Genomic DNA, 16,827 nt, shown 5'->3' on the forward strand with positions numbered 1-16,827 from the left:
GCTACACCAACCTTACCATCCACTCAGTCCTTCCGATTAGTTTGAAATTTATCAAGGACTACTATAAAAGTCCCAAAGGCCTTGCTCACCCCCTCCGAGTCCCCAACTAAGTTCCAATCCCCATCAACCACTTTCCCTATTTCCATCGCTGCCTCCCTTTGTCTGAGCTGCTGTGCAATCAACCTTCTGGCCTTTTCCCCATGCTCGTACACCCCTTCCTTCACCTTCCTGAGTTCCTCCACTGCCTTTCCTGTAGTTAACAAACTAAATTCTGCCTGCAGCCTCCGGCGTTCCCTCAACAGCCCTGGCTCTGGCGCCTTCTTATACTTCCTACCCACTCGTAGGCTGTCTCTTACCAGTCGGTCCTTCTCTGCCCTGTCCGTGTTACAGTGCTCACCCCAGTCCAACGCCGGCATCTCCACATCATGGCTGTCCGTCCTGTCACTGTAAGTCTGGATCTAGATCAGCTCCCCTCTCAGCACCGCCTCCAGCGCTTCCCAGACCACCGCTGCTGAGACCTCCCCCGTATCGTTTACCTGAAGGTAGTTCAGCATCCACTTCCTCAATCTCTCGCAGACCACTTCGTCCGCCAATAGCCCCACATCCAATCTCCACTGTGGGCGCTGCTTACTGTCCATACTGACCTGCAGGTCCACCCAGTACGGAGCATGGTCCAATATCGTAATTGCCGAATAGCCCGTATCCACCACCCTCACCAACAGGGCCCTGCCCCCAACAAAGAAATCTATCCAGGATTACACCTTGTGAACGTGGGAGAAGAAAGAAAATTCCCTGGCTCTCGGCTGCCTAAATCTCCACGGATCCACACACCCCCGCCCCCATCTGCTCCATGAACCCTTTCAGCTCCTTTGCCATTGCTGGCACCTTGCCCGTTCTCGAACATGACCGGTCCAGGCCTTGATCAACAAGCATCTTGAAATCCCCACCCATAATCAGCCTGTGCGACCATCCCAGGTTGAGGGTCCCACTGAACTTTGGGAAAGGTTGACAGGGTTTATTCCTGATGTTGCACGGTATGAAAATTCAACAAAACATTTTTCCCCCACAAAAGACAAGGTAAAAGTGATGTAAAAACAAAAAATGCTGAAAATGCCCAGCTGGTCTGGCAACACCTGAAGAGGGAGAAAAAAAAGTCAACAGGTTTTAAGCAGATGGGAGGTGATTAAAAAAAGTGGGAAGGTCTGTCACAGGATGGAAGGCAGGAGAAATTAAATGACAAAAGAGTTGTCAGTGTGGGGGGAATGGGACAAGATGTGGCCAGAGGAGGCGTGAATCGCAGAATAATGAGCAGCTGCTGTCTCAAAGCAGCAGCTTTGGGATCTCCTCCTCCGGGCCCATCCGGACCCTTCCAGCGCACCGCACCAATCCCCACCCCCCGGCCCCGGACCACTGCGCCCGGCCTGCGCGCCTCTCTGCTCCCGCTCTCGGCCGCTCCGATCGGCCCGCCGGCACCGCTAACCCCGCCCCCAGCAACCACGAGGGCCCTGCGGGCGCCGCCATCTTGGGGCCCCTACTCCACGTGCGGTTCCTGGGCGCCGCCATCTTGGAGCCCCGGCCACACGTGCGGGTCCTGGGCGCCGCCATCTTGGGGCCCTAACTCCACGTGTGGGTCCTGGGTGCTGCCATCTTGGGGCCCCGACTCCACGTGCGGGTCCTGGGCGCCTTTAGCCGCATCAAAGCGGACATCGCAAAGGCCACGATGCGCGCCATCGACGAGTCCCTCCCCTTCCAGGTCGAGAGCGACGCATCAGAAGTAGCTCTGGCGGCCACCCTGAACCAAGCGGGCAGACCCGTGGCCTTCTTCTCCAGAGCCCTCCAGGCTTCCGAACTCCGCCACGCCTCAGTGGAAAAGGAAGCCCAGGCCATAGTCGAAGCTGTGCGACATTGGAGGCACTATTTGGCCGGCAGGAAGTTTATCCTCCTCACAGACCAACGGTCAGTAGCCTTCATGTTCAATAATGCACAGTGGGGCAAGATTAAGAATGGCAAGATCTTGCGGTGGCAGATCAAGTTGTCCACGTACAACTACGATATCTTGTATCGTCCTGGGAAGGTCAATGAGCCTCCTGATGCCCTGTCCCGCGGTACCTGTGCCAGCGTGCAGATAGACCGCCTCCGCTCCCTCCACGCGGACCTCTGCCATCCAGGGGTGACCCGTTTCTATCATTTCATAAAGACCCGCAACCTGCCCTACTCCATCGAGAAAGTCAGGACAATAACCCGTGACTGCCACATCTGCACAGAGTGCAAACCGCACTTCTACCGCCCCGAGCGCGCGCATCTGATCAAAGCATCCCGCCCCTTCGAACGTCTCAGCATAGACTTCAAGGGGCCCCTTCCCTCTAGCAGCCGCAACATTTACTTCCTGACGGTGATCGATGAATACTCCCGCTTCCTCTTCGCCATTCCCTGCCCCGACATGACCACATCGGCCATCATTAAGGCCCTCCTCTCCACCTTCTCCCTGTTTGGATACCCCGCGTACATACATAGCGATCGGGGTTCCACCTTTATGAGCGACGAGCGCGTCAATTCCTGCTCAGCAGGGGCATTGCCTCTAGCAGGACGACCAGCTATAACCCCCGGGGTAACGGACAGGTCGAGCGGGAGAATGGTACCATCTGGAAGACCATACTACTGGCCCTCCGGTCCAGAGATCTCCCTATTTCCCGATGGCAAGAGGTTATCCCCGATGCCCTACATTCTATCCGCTCCCTCCTCTGTACCACAACTAATCAGACACCTCATGAACGCCTTCTTGTTTTCCCAAGGAAGTCGTCCTCCGGATCCCCTCTCCCGGCGTGGCTGGCCGCCCCCGGACCCATCTTGCTCCGGAAGCATGTGCGGGTGCACAAGTCCGACCCATTGGTGGAACACGTCCAGTTACTCCACGCTAACCCGCAGTATGCGTACGTGGAGTACCCCGACGGTCGGCAGGACACGGTCTCCCTCCGGGACCTGGCACACGCCAGCGTGCGGCCCTCCCCCCTCCACCACAGACCCCCCCCTGTCCTTTTTCCCCCAGCGCCCCACCCAGGCCACCCCTCCCCCATCCTTGGCGTCTCCCCCACCAGCCAGGGGTACGGAGACAGTTCAAGGACCATCGCTCCCGGAGTCCAGGATATCAGCTGAACCACCACCATCGGCTGAAACGAAAACGAGGCAACGAAAACACGGGCAACGAAAAGGCTGATCGAGTCCATTTGACTTCAACATCACCATGGACCTTGTATGGGCACTATGTACTGTTGCTAAATGTCTGGGCCAAGGATGCATTTTTTTTCCTTCTCTCCTTACTACTCATACCACCAGTTCTCCACCCCCCCCCCAGCTCTCGTTGACCCCCCCCCCCCGGCTTCTTTCTCCGCAAGGGGTGAATGTGGTGGTATGATTAGCATAGCTGCCTGCCATTGGCGCACAACACCGGCTTACCATTGGCCCTGGTCGGTCATGTGCCTCTCGACCGGTTGGTTGAGACCAGTCATGTGACGGCTCCCCGATTGGTCAAGAGGCTGAGTTAACCCCGCCTCCAGGGCGGGGTATAAATACCCAGTACTCCCGGCGGTCGTCTTTCTGCTGTAATCGACCGCAGGGCTAACATCTAGCAAATTATTATTTTTTTTAAATTTTAGATTATCCAATTATTTTTTCCAATTAAGGGGGCAATTTAGCTTGGCCAATCCACCTACTCTGCACATTTTTGGGTTGTGGGGGCAAAACCCACGCAGACACGGGGAGAATGTGCAAACTCCACACGGACAGTGACCCAGAGCCGGGATCGAACCTGGTACCTCAGTGCCGTGAGGCGGTTGTGCTGACCACTAGGCTCATCTAGCAAATTAAAGCCATACTTTTGTTCAGCAACTCGTCTCGCGTTCAATTGATGGTACATCACTGGACAATGAAGTTTGAGAAATATTGCGAGTCAATAAGGTAACATACCATAAACTGCGGTTGATTATCTTTTCCATGTCACCTTACTTACTTTGTAAAAACATTTTAGTGCACCCACTTACTGTTTTTTTTTCCAATTCAGGGGGAGTTTAGCGTGGCCAATCCACCTAACGTGCACATCATTGGGTTGGGGGGGTGAAACCCACGCAGACATGGGGAGAATGTGCAAACTCCACACGCACAGCAACCCAGGGCTGGGATTCGAACCCGGCTCCTCATGGAACATGGAACATAGAACAGTGCAGCAGAGAACAGGGGCTTCGGCCCTCGATGTTGTGCCGAGCATTGTCCGGACGCAAGATTAAGCGATCCCACTCCATGTCATTCTGGTGTGCTCCATGTTCCTATCCAATAACTACTTGAAAGTTCCGAAAGTGTCTGACTCCACTATCACAGCAGGCAGTCCATTCCACAGGCTCTCTGAGTAAAGAACCTACCTCGGACATTCCTCCTATATCTCCCACCCTGAATCTTATCGTTATGCCCCCTTGTAACAGCTACATCCACCCAAGGTAATAATCTCTAACCCCCTCATCATTTTCTCAACCTCTTATGTCACCTCTCATCCTCCTCCGCTACAAAGAGAAAAGCTGTATCTCCCTCAAACTTTCCTCATAAGATCTATTCTGCAATCCAGGCAGCATCCTGGTAAATCTCCTTTGCACCCTTTCCAATGCTTCCACATCCTTCCTGTAATGAGGTGACCAGAACTGCACACAATGCTCCAAATGTGGTCTCAGCAGGGTGAGGAATAGTTGCAGCATAACCCTGTGGCTCTTAAACTCAAGCCCCCGTTAATAAACGCTAACACACTATAAGACTTCTTCACAGCCTTCAGAGATATGTGGACATGAACTCCAAGTTCTCTCTGTTCCTCCACATTCCTCACAACCGTGCCGTTGACCCTGTAAGGGGCATTGAATTTTTTTCCACCAAAATGAATCACCTCGCAATTATCAGGGTTAAACTCCATCTGCATTTTTCAGCCCAGCTCTGCATCGTATCAATGTTATTGATAAAAATCACAAATAGCAGAACCCAGCACTGATCCCTGTGGTACACCGCTGGTAACTGGTCTCCAGTCTGAAAATTTGCCATCCATCACTACCCTCTGTCTTCTCAGTGCCGTAGTCCCAGTGCGAGCCACTGTGCCACATGCCGTCCCTTTCACCTTCAGCAAAACGGGATGGGGCAATATTGTTTCAAGTTCTCTAAGAAACAAACATCACTAGCTTAACTAAAATGGATAGCAATCTGCTGATGTCATCCAGTAAAGTTACTTCAGATTGTTAAACTATGTTAGATAAATACAAATATGATTGTTATTTACCTTTGTATAGACAAGTTACGCCCAGGTAGTGGGGAAATGGGGTGAGGCCGATCATTTTTCTATGAGGAATAGATAAGGAGTTGGGGAAGTGGGTCCATGAATAAAAGAGGAGGCAAGTTGAGGGAGGCATAGATTAATCAGGGGTTGGGTTATCACTGCTGCCTCACAGCGCCAGAGAACTGGGTTCAATTCCTGTCTCGGTAGATTGTCTGTGTGGCACTTTTACATTCTCTCCGTGTCTTTGTGGGTTTCCTCAGGGTCCTCCGATTTCCTCCCATAGTCCAAAGTTGAGCACTTTAGGTGGATTGGTCATGCTAAATATTCCCAGATGTGACGGTTAGGGGGGTGCTTCAGGGATTGGGCAGGGGAGTGGGCCTAATTAGGTTCCTCTTTCAGTGGGTCGGTGCAGACACACAAGGCCAAATAGCCTCCTTCTGCACTGTCGGAATTCTATGGTTTTATAGTTTTATCTGGCTGAAGGTGCTGTATGGCCCAGGAATATTGGACACAAGCAGGCTAGCCAATGAAGCCAATAGATACACTTTGCGACAACAGAACCAGAGAATCCAGGGGAACATACTAATCCCACACCCCACCCTGAAGGACATTGTGATCCGCTGCACATCACAATATGCAGCATGTGCTTTCCATGTCACTTTGTCCTCTTTTCAATATTTGAAGATAATTGCTAAAGGGGGAGGAAAGACAAATGGAGATTTTTATATACTAAAGACTTACATGTTCGTTCGGAGGCTGAGACGTCATCACTTTCCGTCTTGTCTGGGTAGATGGCAGTAAGGGAAACATCATATAAGGTGTCAGGATCCAGGTTATCTAAAACCTGGCTTCTCTCATTGCCATTTATAATCATCTGGAAGAATAGGCATAAAGCGAGGATGAGGATACATTCAGTGCATGAAACCAATTTGTTTTCTGCAAACTGATTCCCATAATTAAATGGAGATGTTTGAATTTAATATCACTCAGGGGGCCACTCTCCAAATTGGCCAATCTCCAAATTTTCCAGTCCTGCCCGTGTCTTTGCATGTCCCTGTTGGGAATGGAAAATACCTGCTGTTTTCAGTGTGATCATGCCACCACGACCAACAGAGAATTCAACTCATTAGCAAGTGTGGAAAGGATTACAAGGATACAATGAAACATTGTTGCTGGAAAGGAGGAACATTTTCATACATATGCAGATCTGTCTGACAGCGGTTTTGCTTCACACTCGCATGTTGCAAGGCACATTTAAAAATCAGCTGGAGCTACACAGAAGCAGAAAGTATGGATGTCATCACCTCTTTTTTGTCCCCTCCTGCAAATGGAACCCAGCTGATTCTGTACTGGTCCGCCTCCTCCGATCCATGATCCCAGTCCATCCGGAAACTTTTCCTCGTGATGTCCGAGAAGCGTAGGTTTGATGGTGGTTGGACAACCGCTGTGTGAGAAGAATGAGACCTTAAATGTACACATGTAGCAGAAAGGTAACAGAACCTGACAGAGTAGAAATGAGTAGAGGCCATCTGAGCAATGATTTGAGATACTGGTAATGATCGCCAACAACTTGCATTTATAACAGTGCATTTAATGCAGTAAAATGTCCTGAGGCACTTCAGAACATAGAACATAGAACAGGACAGGCACTTCGGCCCTCCATGTTGTGCTAACCTGTGAAACCATTGTCAAGCCCATCTACACTATTCCCTTATCATCCATATGTTTATCCAATGACCATTTAAATGCCCTTAATATTGGCAAGTCCACTCCTGTTGCAGGCAGGGCATTCTGCTCCTTTACTATTCTCTGAGTAAAGAAGCTACCTCTGACATCAGTCCTATATCTATCTCCCCTGAATTTAAAGCTATGTCCCCAAGTGCTGATCATTATCATCCGAGGAAAAAGTCTCTCACTGTTCACCATATCTAATCCTCTGGTTATCTTGTATGCCTCCATTAAGTCTGCTCTGAACCTTCTTTTCTTTGACGAAAATAGCCTCAAGACCCTCAGCCTCCCCTCATAAGATCTTCCCTCCAGACCAGACAACATCCTGGTAAATCTCCTCTGCACCCTTTCCAATGCATCCATATCCTTCCTATTATGCAGCGACCAGAACTGCACGCACTACTCCAAATGCAGACGCACCAGAGTTTTGAACAGCTGCAACATGACCTCATGGCTCCGAAACTCAATCTCTCTAGCAATAAAAGATAACACACCAAATTATTAATAGCACTATCTACCGGAGTGGCAGGGATCTATGTGCATGGACACCGAGATCTCTCCGCTCATCAACACTACTAAGAATCTTACCATTAGCCCAGTAATCTGTCTTCCTGTTATTCCTTCCAAAATGAATCACCTCACACTTTTCTGCATAAAAGTCCATTTGCCACCTGTCAGTCCAGCTCTGCAGCTTATACTGCTCCTCTGTAACTTGCAACATCGTTCCGCACTGTCCACAACTCCACCGAGTTTAGTGTCATCTGCAGATTTACTCACCCATACTGCTACGCCCTCCTCCAGGCCATTTATAAAAATGAGAAAGAGCAGTGGCCCCAAAACAGTTCTTTGTGGTACACCACTAGGAACAGAACTCCGGCTGAACATATCCTATCAAATTTGTCTTCTTCCAGCTTGCCAATTTCTGATCCACACTGCTAAATTACCCTGAATCACATGTCTCCGTGTCTTCAGGGGATTTAGATATTTTCACTCTTTCCAGAATTGCTCACACCTCCTCCTTATGAACCACAAGTCCTTAAAGTCGTGTAGCCTGTACCTCATTATTCTCCTCAACAACATTGTCTTTTTCCTGTGGGAATACTGATGAATAATATTAATTCAGCACCTCTCCTATCTCCTTGGACTCCACGCACAACTTTCCTTGACAGGCCCACATCTTACCCTAGTCATTCTTTTATTCCTCACATACCTATAGAAAGCTTTAGGGTTATCCTTGATCCTACGTGCCAAAGATTTCTCATGTCCCCTCCTGGCTCTTCTTAGCTGTCTCTTTAGATCCTTCCTAGCTAACCTGTAACTCTTGAGCGCCCTAACTGAACCTTCACGTCTCATCGTTACATAAGCCTCCTTCTTCCTCTTGACAAGTGATTCACTACTTTAGTAAACCACGGATCCCTCGCTTGACCACTTCCTCCCTCCCTGACAGGCACATAAGAACATAAGAACTAGAAGCAGGAGCAGGCCACATGGCCCCTCGAGCCTGACCCACCATTCAATGAGATCATGGCTGATTTTTGTGGACTCAGCTCCACTTTCCGGTCCGAACACCATAACCCTGATTCCCTTTATTCTTCAAAAAGCTATCGTTCTTTCTCTAAAAAAACATTTCATGAAGGAGCCTCAACTGCTTCACTGGGCAAGGAATTCTATAGATGCACAACCCTTTGGGTGAAGAAGTTCCTCCTAAACTCACCCCTCAATCTATTTCCCCTTATTTTGAGGCTGTGCCCCCGAGTTCTGCTTTCACGTGAGAGTGGAAATAACCTGCCCACATCTATCCTATCTATTCCCTTCATAATTTCACATGTTTCTAGAAGATCCCTCCCTCATCCTTCTAAATTCCAATGAGTGCAGACCCAGACTATGCAACTTCTCCTCGTAATCCAACCCCTTCAGCTCTGGGATTAACCTAGTGAATCTCCTTTGCACAACCTGCAGTCCGTCCTTTCTCAGGTAATGGAACCTAAACTGAACACAATACTCCAGGTTTGGCCTCACTGACATCTTATACAATTGCCGCATAACCTCCCTAGTCTTGAACTCCATCTCTTGAGCAATGAATGACAAAATTCCATTCTCTTTCTTATTCACCTGTTGTAACTGTAAAACAATATTTTTGACTCATGCACGAGCACACCCAGCTCTCTCTGCACAGCAGCATGTTTTAATATTTTGTCATTTAATTAATTATCCTGTTTGCTGTTATTCCTACCAAAATGGATAACCACACATTTGTCAACATTGTATTCCATCTGCCAGACCCTATTTTATTCACTTTACCTATCCAAATCTCTCTGCAGGCTTCCGGAATCCTCTGCACTTTTTGCTTTACCACTCATCTCAGTGTCGTCTGCAAACTTGGACATATTGCCCTTTGTCCCCAACTCCAAATCATTGAAGCAAATTGTGAACAATTGCGGTCCCAGCACTGTTCCCTGAGAGACACCACTAGCTACTGATTGCCAACCAGAGAAACACGCATTAATCCCCACTCTTTGCTTTCTATTAGTTAACCAATCCTCTATCCATGCTACTACTTTACCCTTAATGCCATGCATCTTTATCCTGTGCAGCAACCTTTTGTGTGGCATCTTGCCAAAGGTTTTCTGGAAATCCAGATATACCACATCCATTGGCTCCCCTTTATCTACCGCTCTGGCAGGGTCCTCAAAAAATTCCACTCCATTAGTAAGGCACAACCTTCCCATTTATGAACCCATGCTTCGTCTGCCCAATGGGACAATTTCCATGCAGACGTCTCACTATTTCTTCTTTGATGATACATTGCATCATCTTCGCTACTACCGAAGTTAAGCTAACTGGCCAATAATTTCCCGCTCTCTGCCTACCTTTTTTTTTAAACAGTGGTGTCACGTTTGCTAATTTCCAATCCGCCGGGACCATCCCAGAGTCTAGTGAATTTTCGTAAATTATCACTAGTGCATTTGCAGTTTCCCTAGCCATCTCTTTTAGCACTCTGTGACGCATTCCATCAGGGCCAGGAGACTTGTCTATCTTTAGCCCTATGGGCTTGCCCACCACTATCTCCTTCATGAAAACAATCATCTCAAGGTCCTCACCTGTCATAGCCTAATTTCTATCAGTCACTGGCATGTTGTCTCTTCCACTGTGAAGACAGACCCAAAAAACCTGTTCAGTTCCTCATCCATTTCCTCAACTCCCATTATTAAATCACTCTTCTCATCCTCGACAGGACAGATATTTACCTGAAAAGCCCCTAGTTGCCACATTCCTGCACCTGTTCACTCTCATAATCTATCTTTCTCTTCTTTATAGCTTTTTTAGTAGCTTTCCGTTGCCCCTTAAAGATTTCCCAGTTCTCTAGTCTCCCACTAATCTTTGCCACATTGGATGCTTTTTCCATCAATTTGATACTCTTCCTTATTTCCTAAGATATGCACGGTCGATTTTCTCTCTTTCTACAGTCCTTCCTTTTTGTTGGTATATACTGTGAAAAATCGCTTGGAAGGTTCTCCACTGTTCCTCAACTGTTTCACCATAAAGTCTTTGCTCCCAGTCTACCTTAGCTAGCTCTTTTCTCATCTCATTGTAATCTGCTTTGTTTGAGCACAAAACACTACTGTTTGAATTCACCTTCTCACCCTCCATCTGTATTTTAAATTGCACCATAATGTGATCGCTCCTTCCGAGATTATCCCAAACTATGAGATCATTAGTCAATCCTGTCTCATGATACAGGACCAGATCTAGGACCGCTTGTTCCCTTGAAGGTTCTGTTACTCATGGACAAGGACAAGAGTGGTCCGAAAGAAAGAGTACTAAATTGGGGAAAGGCAGAGTGTAACAAAATTCGGCAGGAGCTAGGGAATGTGGATTGGGAGCAGCTGTTTAAGGGTAAATCCACATTTGAAATGTGGGAGTCTTTTAAGGAAAGGTTGATTAGAGTGCAGGACAGACATGTTCCTGTGAAAATGAGAGATAGAAATGGCAAGATTAGGGAACCATGGATGACGGGTGGAATTGTGAGACTAGCTAAGATGAAAAAGGAAGCATACATAGGATCGAGGCAACTCAAAACTGATGAAGCTTTGGAGGAATATCGTGAAAGTAGGACGAATCTCAAACACGCAATAACGAGGGCTAAAAGGGGTCATGAAATATCTTTGGCTAACAGGGTTAAGGAAAATCCCAAAGCCTTTTATTCGTATGTAAGGAGCAAGAGGGTAACTAGAGAAAAGATTGGCCCACTCAAAGACAAAAGAGGGAATTTATGCGTGGACTCAGAGGAAATGGGTGAGATTCTTAATGAGTACTTTGCATCAGTGTTCACAAAGGAGAGGGACAAGACGGATGTTGAGGCTAGAGATGAATGTTTAAATACTCTAGGTCAAGTTGTCATACGGAAGGGGGAAGTTTTGGGTATTCTAAAAGACATTAAGGTGGACAAGTCCCCAGGACCGGATGGGATCTATCCCAGGTTGCTGAGGGAAGCGAGGGTTGAAATAGCTGGGGCCTTAACAGACATCTTTGCAGCATCCTTGAGAACGGGTGAGGTCCCGGAGGACTGGAAAATTGCTAATGTTGTCCCTTTGTTTAAGAAGGGTAGCAGGGATAATCCAGGGAATTATAGACCTGTGAGCTTGACGTCAGTGGTAGGCAAACTGTTGGAGAAGATACTGAGGGAGAGGATCTATTCACATCTGGAAGAAAATAGACTTATCAGTGATAGGCTGCATGGTTTTGTGCAGGGGAGGTTATGTCTTACAAACCTAATAGAATTCTTTGAGGAAGTGACAAAGTTAATTGATGTGGGAAGGGCTGTAGATGTCATATACATGGACTTTAGTAAGGTGTTTGATAAGGTTTCCCATGGCAGGTTGATGGAAAAAATGAAGTCGGATGGGGTTCAGGATGTACTAGCTAGATGGATAAAGAACTGGCTGGGCAACAGGAGACAGAGAGTAGTGGTGGAAGGGAGTGTCTCAAAATGGAGAAGGGTGACTAGTGGTGTTCCACAGGGATCCGTGCTCGGACCACTGCTGTTTGTGATCTACATAAATGACCTGGAGGAAGGTATAGGTGGTCTGATTAGCAAGTTTGCAGATGATACTAAGATTGGTGGAGTTGCAGATAGCGAGGAGGACTGTCAGAGAATACAACAATATATAGATAGATTGGAGAGTTGGGCAGAGAAATGGGAAAAGGAGTTCAATCCAGGCAAATGCGAGGTGATGCATTTTGGAAGATCAAATTCAAGAGCAGACTATATGGTCAATGGAAGGGTCTTGGGGAAAATTGATGTACAGAGAGATCTGGGAGTTCAGGACCATTGTACCCTGAAGGTGGCAACGCAGGTTGATAGAGTGGTCAAGATGGCATACAGCAAGCTTGCCTTCATCGGACGGGGTATTGAGTACAAGAGTCAGCAGGTCATGTTACAGTTGTATAGGACTTTGGTTCGACCACATTTGGAATACTGTGTGCAGTTCTGGTCGCCACATTACCAGAAGGATGTGGATGCTTTGGAGAGGGTGCAGAGGAGGTTCACCAGGATGTTGTCTGGCATGGAGGGTGCTAGCTATGAAGAAAGGTTGAGTAGATTAGGATTGTTTTCGTTTTAAAGACGGAGATTGAGGGCGTACCTGATTGAGGTCTACAAAATTATGAGAGGTATGGACAGGGTGGATAGCAACAAGCTTTTCCCAAGAGTAGGGGTGTCAGTTACAAGGGGTCACGATTTCAAGGTGAGAGGGGGAATGTTTAAGGGAGATGTGCGTGGAAAGTTTTTTACGCAGAGGGTGGTGGGTGCCTGGAACGCTTTATCAGCGGAGGTGGTAGAGGCGGGCACGATAGCATCATTTAAGAGGCATCTAGACAGGTATATGAATGGGCGAGAACAGAGGGAAGTAGACCTTGGAAAATAGGAGACAGGTTTCGATAAAGGATCTGGATCGGCGCAGGCTGGGAGGGCCGAAGGGCCTGTTCCTGTGCTGTAATTTTCTTTGTTCTTTATTACATACTCTTCTAGGAAACTATCACGGATATTTTCTATAAACTCCTCCACCAGGCAGCCTTGACCGACCTGGTTAAACCAATCAACATGTAGATTAAAATCCCCCATGATAAAGACTGTACCATTTCTACATGCATCAGTTATTTCTTTGTTTATTGCCTGCCCCACCATGTTGTTACTATTTGGTGGCCTATAGACTACTCCTATCAGTGCCTTTTTCACCTTACTATTCCTAATTTCCACCCAACTGGATTCAACCTTGTCCTCCATTGCACCGATGTCATCCCTTCCTATTGCCCGGACTTACATGTACGCTGGGAGGCTGAAACGTCATCACTTTCCTTCTTGTTTGGGTAGATGGCAGTAAGGGTAACATCATATAAGGTGTCAGGATCCAGGTTATCTAAAACCAGGCTTCTCTCATTGCCATTTATAATCATCTGGAAGAATAGGCAGAAAGTGAAGGTCAAGATACGTTCAGTGCATGAAACCAATTTGTTTTCTGCAAACTGATTCCCATAATTAAATGGGGATGTTTGAATTTAATATCACTCAGGGGGCCACTCTCCAAATTGGCCAATCTCCAAATTTTCCAGTCCTGCCCGTGTCTTTGCGTGTCCCTGTTGGGAATGGAAAATACCTGCTGTTTTCAGTGAGATCATGCCACCACGACCAACAGAGAATTCAATTCATTAGCAAGTGTGGAAAGGATTACAAGGATACAATGAAACATTGTTGCTGGAAAGGAGGAACATTTTCACACATATACAGATCTGTCTGACAGCGGTTTTGCTTCACACTCGCATGTCGCAAGGCACATTTAAAAATCAGCTGGAGCTACACAGAAGCAGAAAGTATGGATTTCATCACCTCTTTTTTGTCCCCTCCCCCAGATGGAACCCAGCTGATTCTGTACTGGTCCGCCTCCTCCGATCCATGATCCCAGTCCAACCGGAAACTTTTCCTCGTGATATCTGAGAAGCGTAGGTTTGATGGTGGTTGGACAACCGCTGTGTGAGTAGAATGAGACCTTAAATGTACACATGTAGCAGAAAGGTAACAGAATCTGACAGAGTAGAAATGAGTAGAGGCCATCTGAGCAATGATTTGAGATACTGGTAATGATCGCCAACAACTTGCATTTATAATAGTGCCTTTAATGCAGTAAAATGTCCTGACGCACTTCAGAACATAGAACATAGAACAGGACAGGCACTTCGGCCCTCCATGTTGTGCCAACCTGTGAAACCACTGCCAAGCCCATCTACACTATCCCATTATCATCCATATGTTTATCCAATGACCATTTAAATGCCCTTAATATTGGCGAGTCCACTCCTGTTGCATGCAGGGCATTCCGCTCCCTTACTATTCTCTGAATAAAGAAGCAACCTCTCATATCAGTCCTATATCTATCTCCCCTAAATTTAAAGCTATGTCCCCATGTGCTGATCATTATCATCCGAGGAAAAAGTCTATCACTGTTCACCATATCTAATCCTCTGGTTATCTTGTATGCCTCCATTAAGTCAGCTCTAAACCTTCTTTTCTCTGACGAAAACAGCCTCAAGACCCTCAGCCTTCCCTCATAAGATCTTCCCTCCAGACCAGGCAACATCCTGGTAAATCTCCTCTGCACCCTTTCCAATGCTTCCATGTCCTTCCTATTATGCAGCGACCAGAACTGCAAGCACTGCTCCAAATGCAGTCGCACCAGAGTTTTGTACAGCTGCAACATGACCTCATGGCTCCGAAACTCAATCTCTCTAGCAATAAAAGATAACACACCAAAGTATCAATAGCACTATCTACCGGAGTGACAACTTTGAGGGATCTATGTGCATGGACACCGAGATCTCTCCGCTCATCCACACTACCAAGAATCTTAACATTAGCCCAGTAATCTGTCTTCCTGTTATTCCTTCCAAAATGAATCACCTCACACTTTTCTGCATTAAAGTCCATTTGCCACCTGTCAGCCCAGCTCTGCAGCTTATACTGCTCCTCTGTAACTGGCAACATCGTTCCGCACTGTCCACAACTCCACCGAGTTTCGTGCCATCTGCAGATTTACTCACCCATACTGCTACGCCCTCCTCCAGGCCATTTATAAAAATGAGAAACAGCAGTGGCCCCAAAACAGTTCTTTGTGGTACACCACTAGTAACTGAACTCCGGCTGAACATTTCCTATCAAATTTGTCTTCTTCCAGCTAGCCAATTTCTGATCCACACTGCTAAATTACCCTGAATCCCATGTCTCCGTGTCTTCTGCAATGGCCCACCATGCGGAAGCTCATCAAACGCTTTACTGAAATCCATGTCCACCAATCAACTGCTTTACCCTCGATCACCTTTTTGGTCACCTTTTCAAAGAACTCAATAAGGTTTGTGAGGCACGACCTACCCTTCACAAAACCGTGTTGACTATCGCTAATCAAATTATTCCTTTCCAGATGATTATAAATTCTATTTCTTCTGAGACTTTCCAAGATATTGCCCACAACAGAGTAAGGCTCACTGGTCTATAGTTACCGGGGTTGTCTCTATTCCCCTTCTTGAACAAGGGGGCAACATTTGATGTCCTCCAACCTACTGGCACTTTTCCTGTAGGCAAACATAACATAAAGATCAAAGCCAAAGGCTCAGCAATCTATTCCCTTAATTCACAGAGAATCCTAGGATAAATCCCATCAAGCTCAGGGGACTTAGGTATTTTCACACTTTCCAGAATTGCTCACACCACCTCCTTATGAACCACAAGTCCTTTAAGTCGAGTAGCCTGTACCTCATTATTCTCCTCAACAACATCGTCTTTTTCCTGTGTGAATACTGATGAAAAATATTAATTCAGCATCTCTCCTATCTCCTTGGACTCCACGCACAACTTTCCTTGACAGGCCCACATCTTACCCTAGTCATTCTTTTATTCCTCACATACCTATAGAAAACTTTAGGGTTATCCTTGATCCTACGTGCCAAAGATTTCTCACGTCCCCTCCTGGCCCTTCTTAATTGTCTCTTTAGATCCTTCCTAGCTAACCTGTAACCCCATCTTTATATAAGTCTCCTTCTTCCTCTTGACAAGTGATTCAACTACTTTAGTAAACCACGGTTCCCTCGCTTGACCACTTCCTCCCTCCCTGACAGGCACATAAGAACATAAGAACTAGAAGCAGGAGAAGGCCACATGGCCGCTCGATCCTGCTCCACCATTCAATGAGATCATAACTGATTTTTGTGGACTCAGCTCCACTTTCCGGCCCGAACACCATAACCCTACATAGAACATAGAACGATACAGCGCAGTACAGGCCCTTCGGCCCACGATGTTGCACCGCCATGGGAAGTCAAAAACTAAAGGCCATCTAACCTACACTATGCCATTATCATCCATATGCTTATCCAATAAACTTTTAAATGCCCTCAATGTTGGCGAGGTCACTACTGTTGCAGGTAGGGCATTCCACGGCCTCACCACTCTTGGCGTAAAAAACCTACCTCTGACGTCTGTCCTATATCTATTACCCCTCAATTTAAGGCTATGTCCCCTCGTGCTAGCCACCTCCATCCGCGGGAGAAAGCTCTCACTGTCCACCCTATCTAACCCTCTGATCATTTTGTATGCCTCTATTAAGTCACCTCTTAACCTTCTTCTCTCTAACGAGAACAACCTCAAGTCCATCAGCCTTTCCTCATAAGATTTTCCCTCCATACCAGGCAACATCCTGGTAAATCTCCTCTGCACCCGTTCCAAAGCTTCCACGTCCTTCCTATAATGA

The 16,827-nt window shown here is 47.1% G+C and overlaps 1 protein-coding gene across 1 annotated transcript in view; it reads right to left on the reverse strand.

Moving 5' to 3' along the window:
- Positions 1-16,827, reverse strand: part of LOC119963790 — a 1,053,439-nt gene that overhangs the window by 120,759 nt on the left and 915,853 nt on the right. Inside the window, exons 131-132 of the mRNA XM_038793076.1 lie at positions 13,917-14,056; positions 6,044-6,176 (exon numbers count right to left, since the gene is read on the reverse strand). Of these exons, the coding sequence (XP_038649004.1) occupies positions 6,044-6,176; positions 13,917-14,056 (273 nt within the window). The remainder of the gene's footprint in view (positions 1-6,043; positions 6,177-13,916; positions 14,057-16,827) is intronic.

The sequence above is a fragment of the Scyliorhinus canicula genome, chromosome 3 (assembly GCF_902713615.1).
Source record: "Scyliorhinus canicula chromosome 3, sScyCan1.1, whole genome shotgun sequence".
Classification (NCBI taxonomy): Eukaryota; Metazoa; Chordata; class Chondrichthyes; order Carcharhiniformes; family Scyliorhinidae; genus Scyliorhinus; species Scyliorhinus canicula.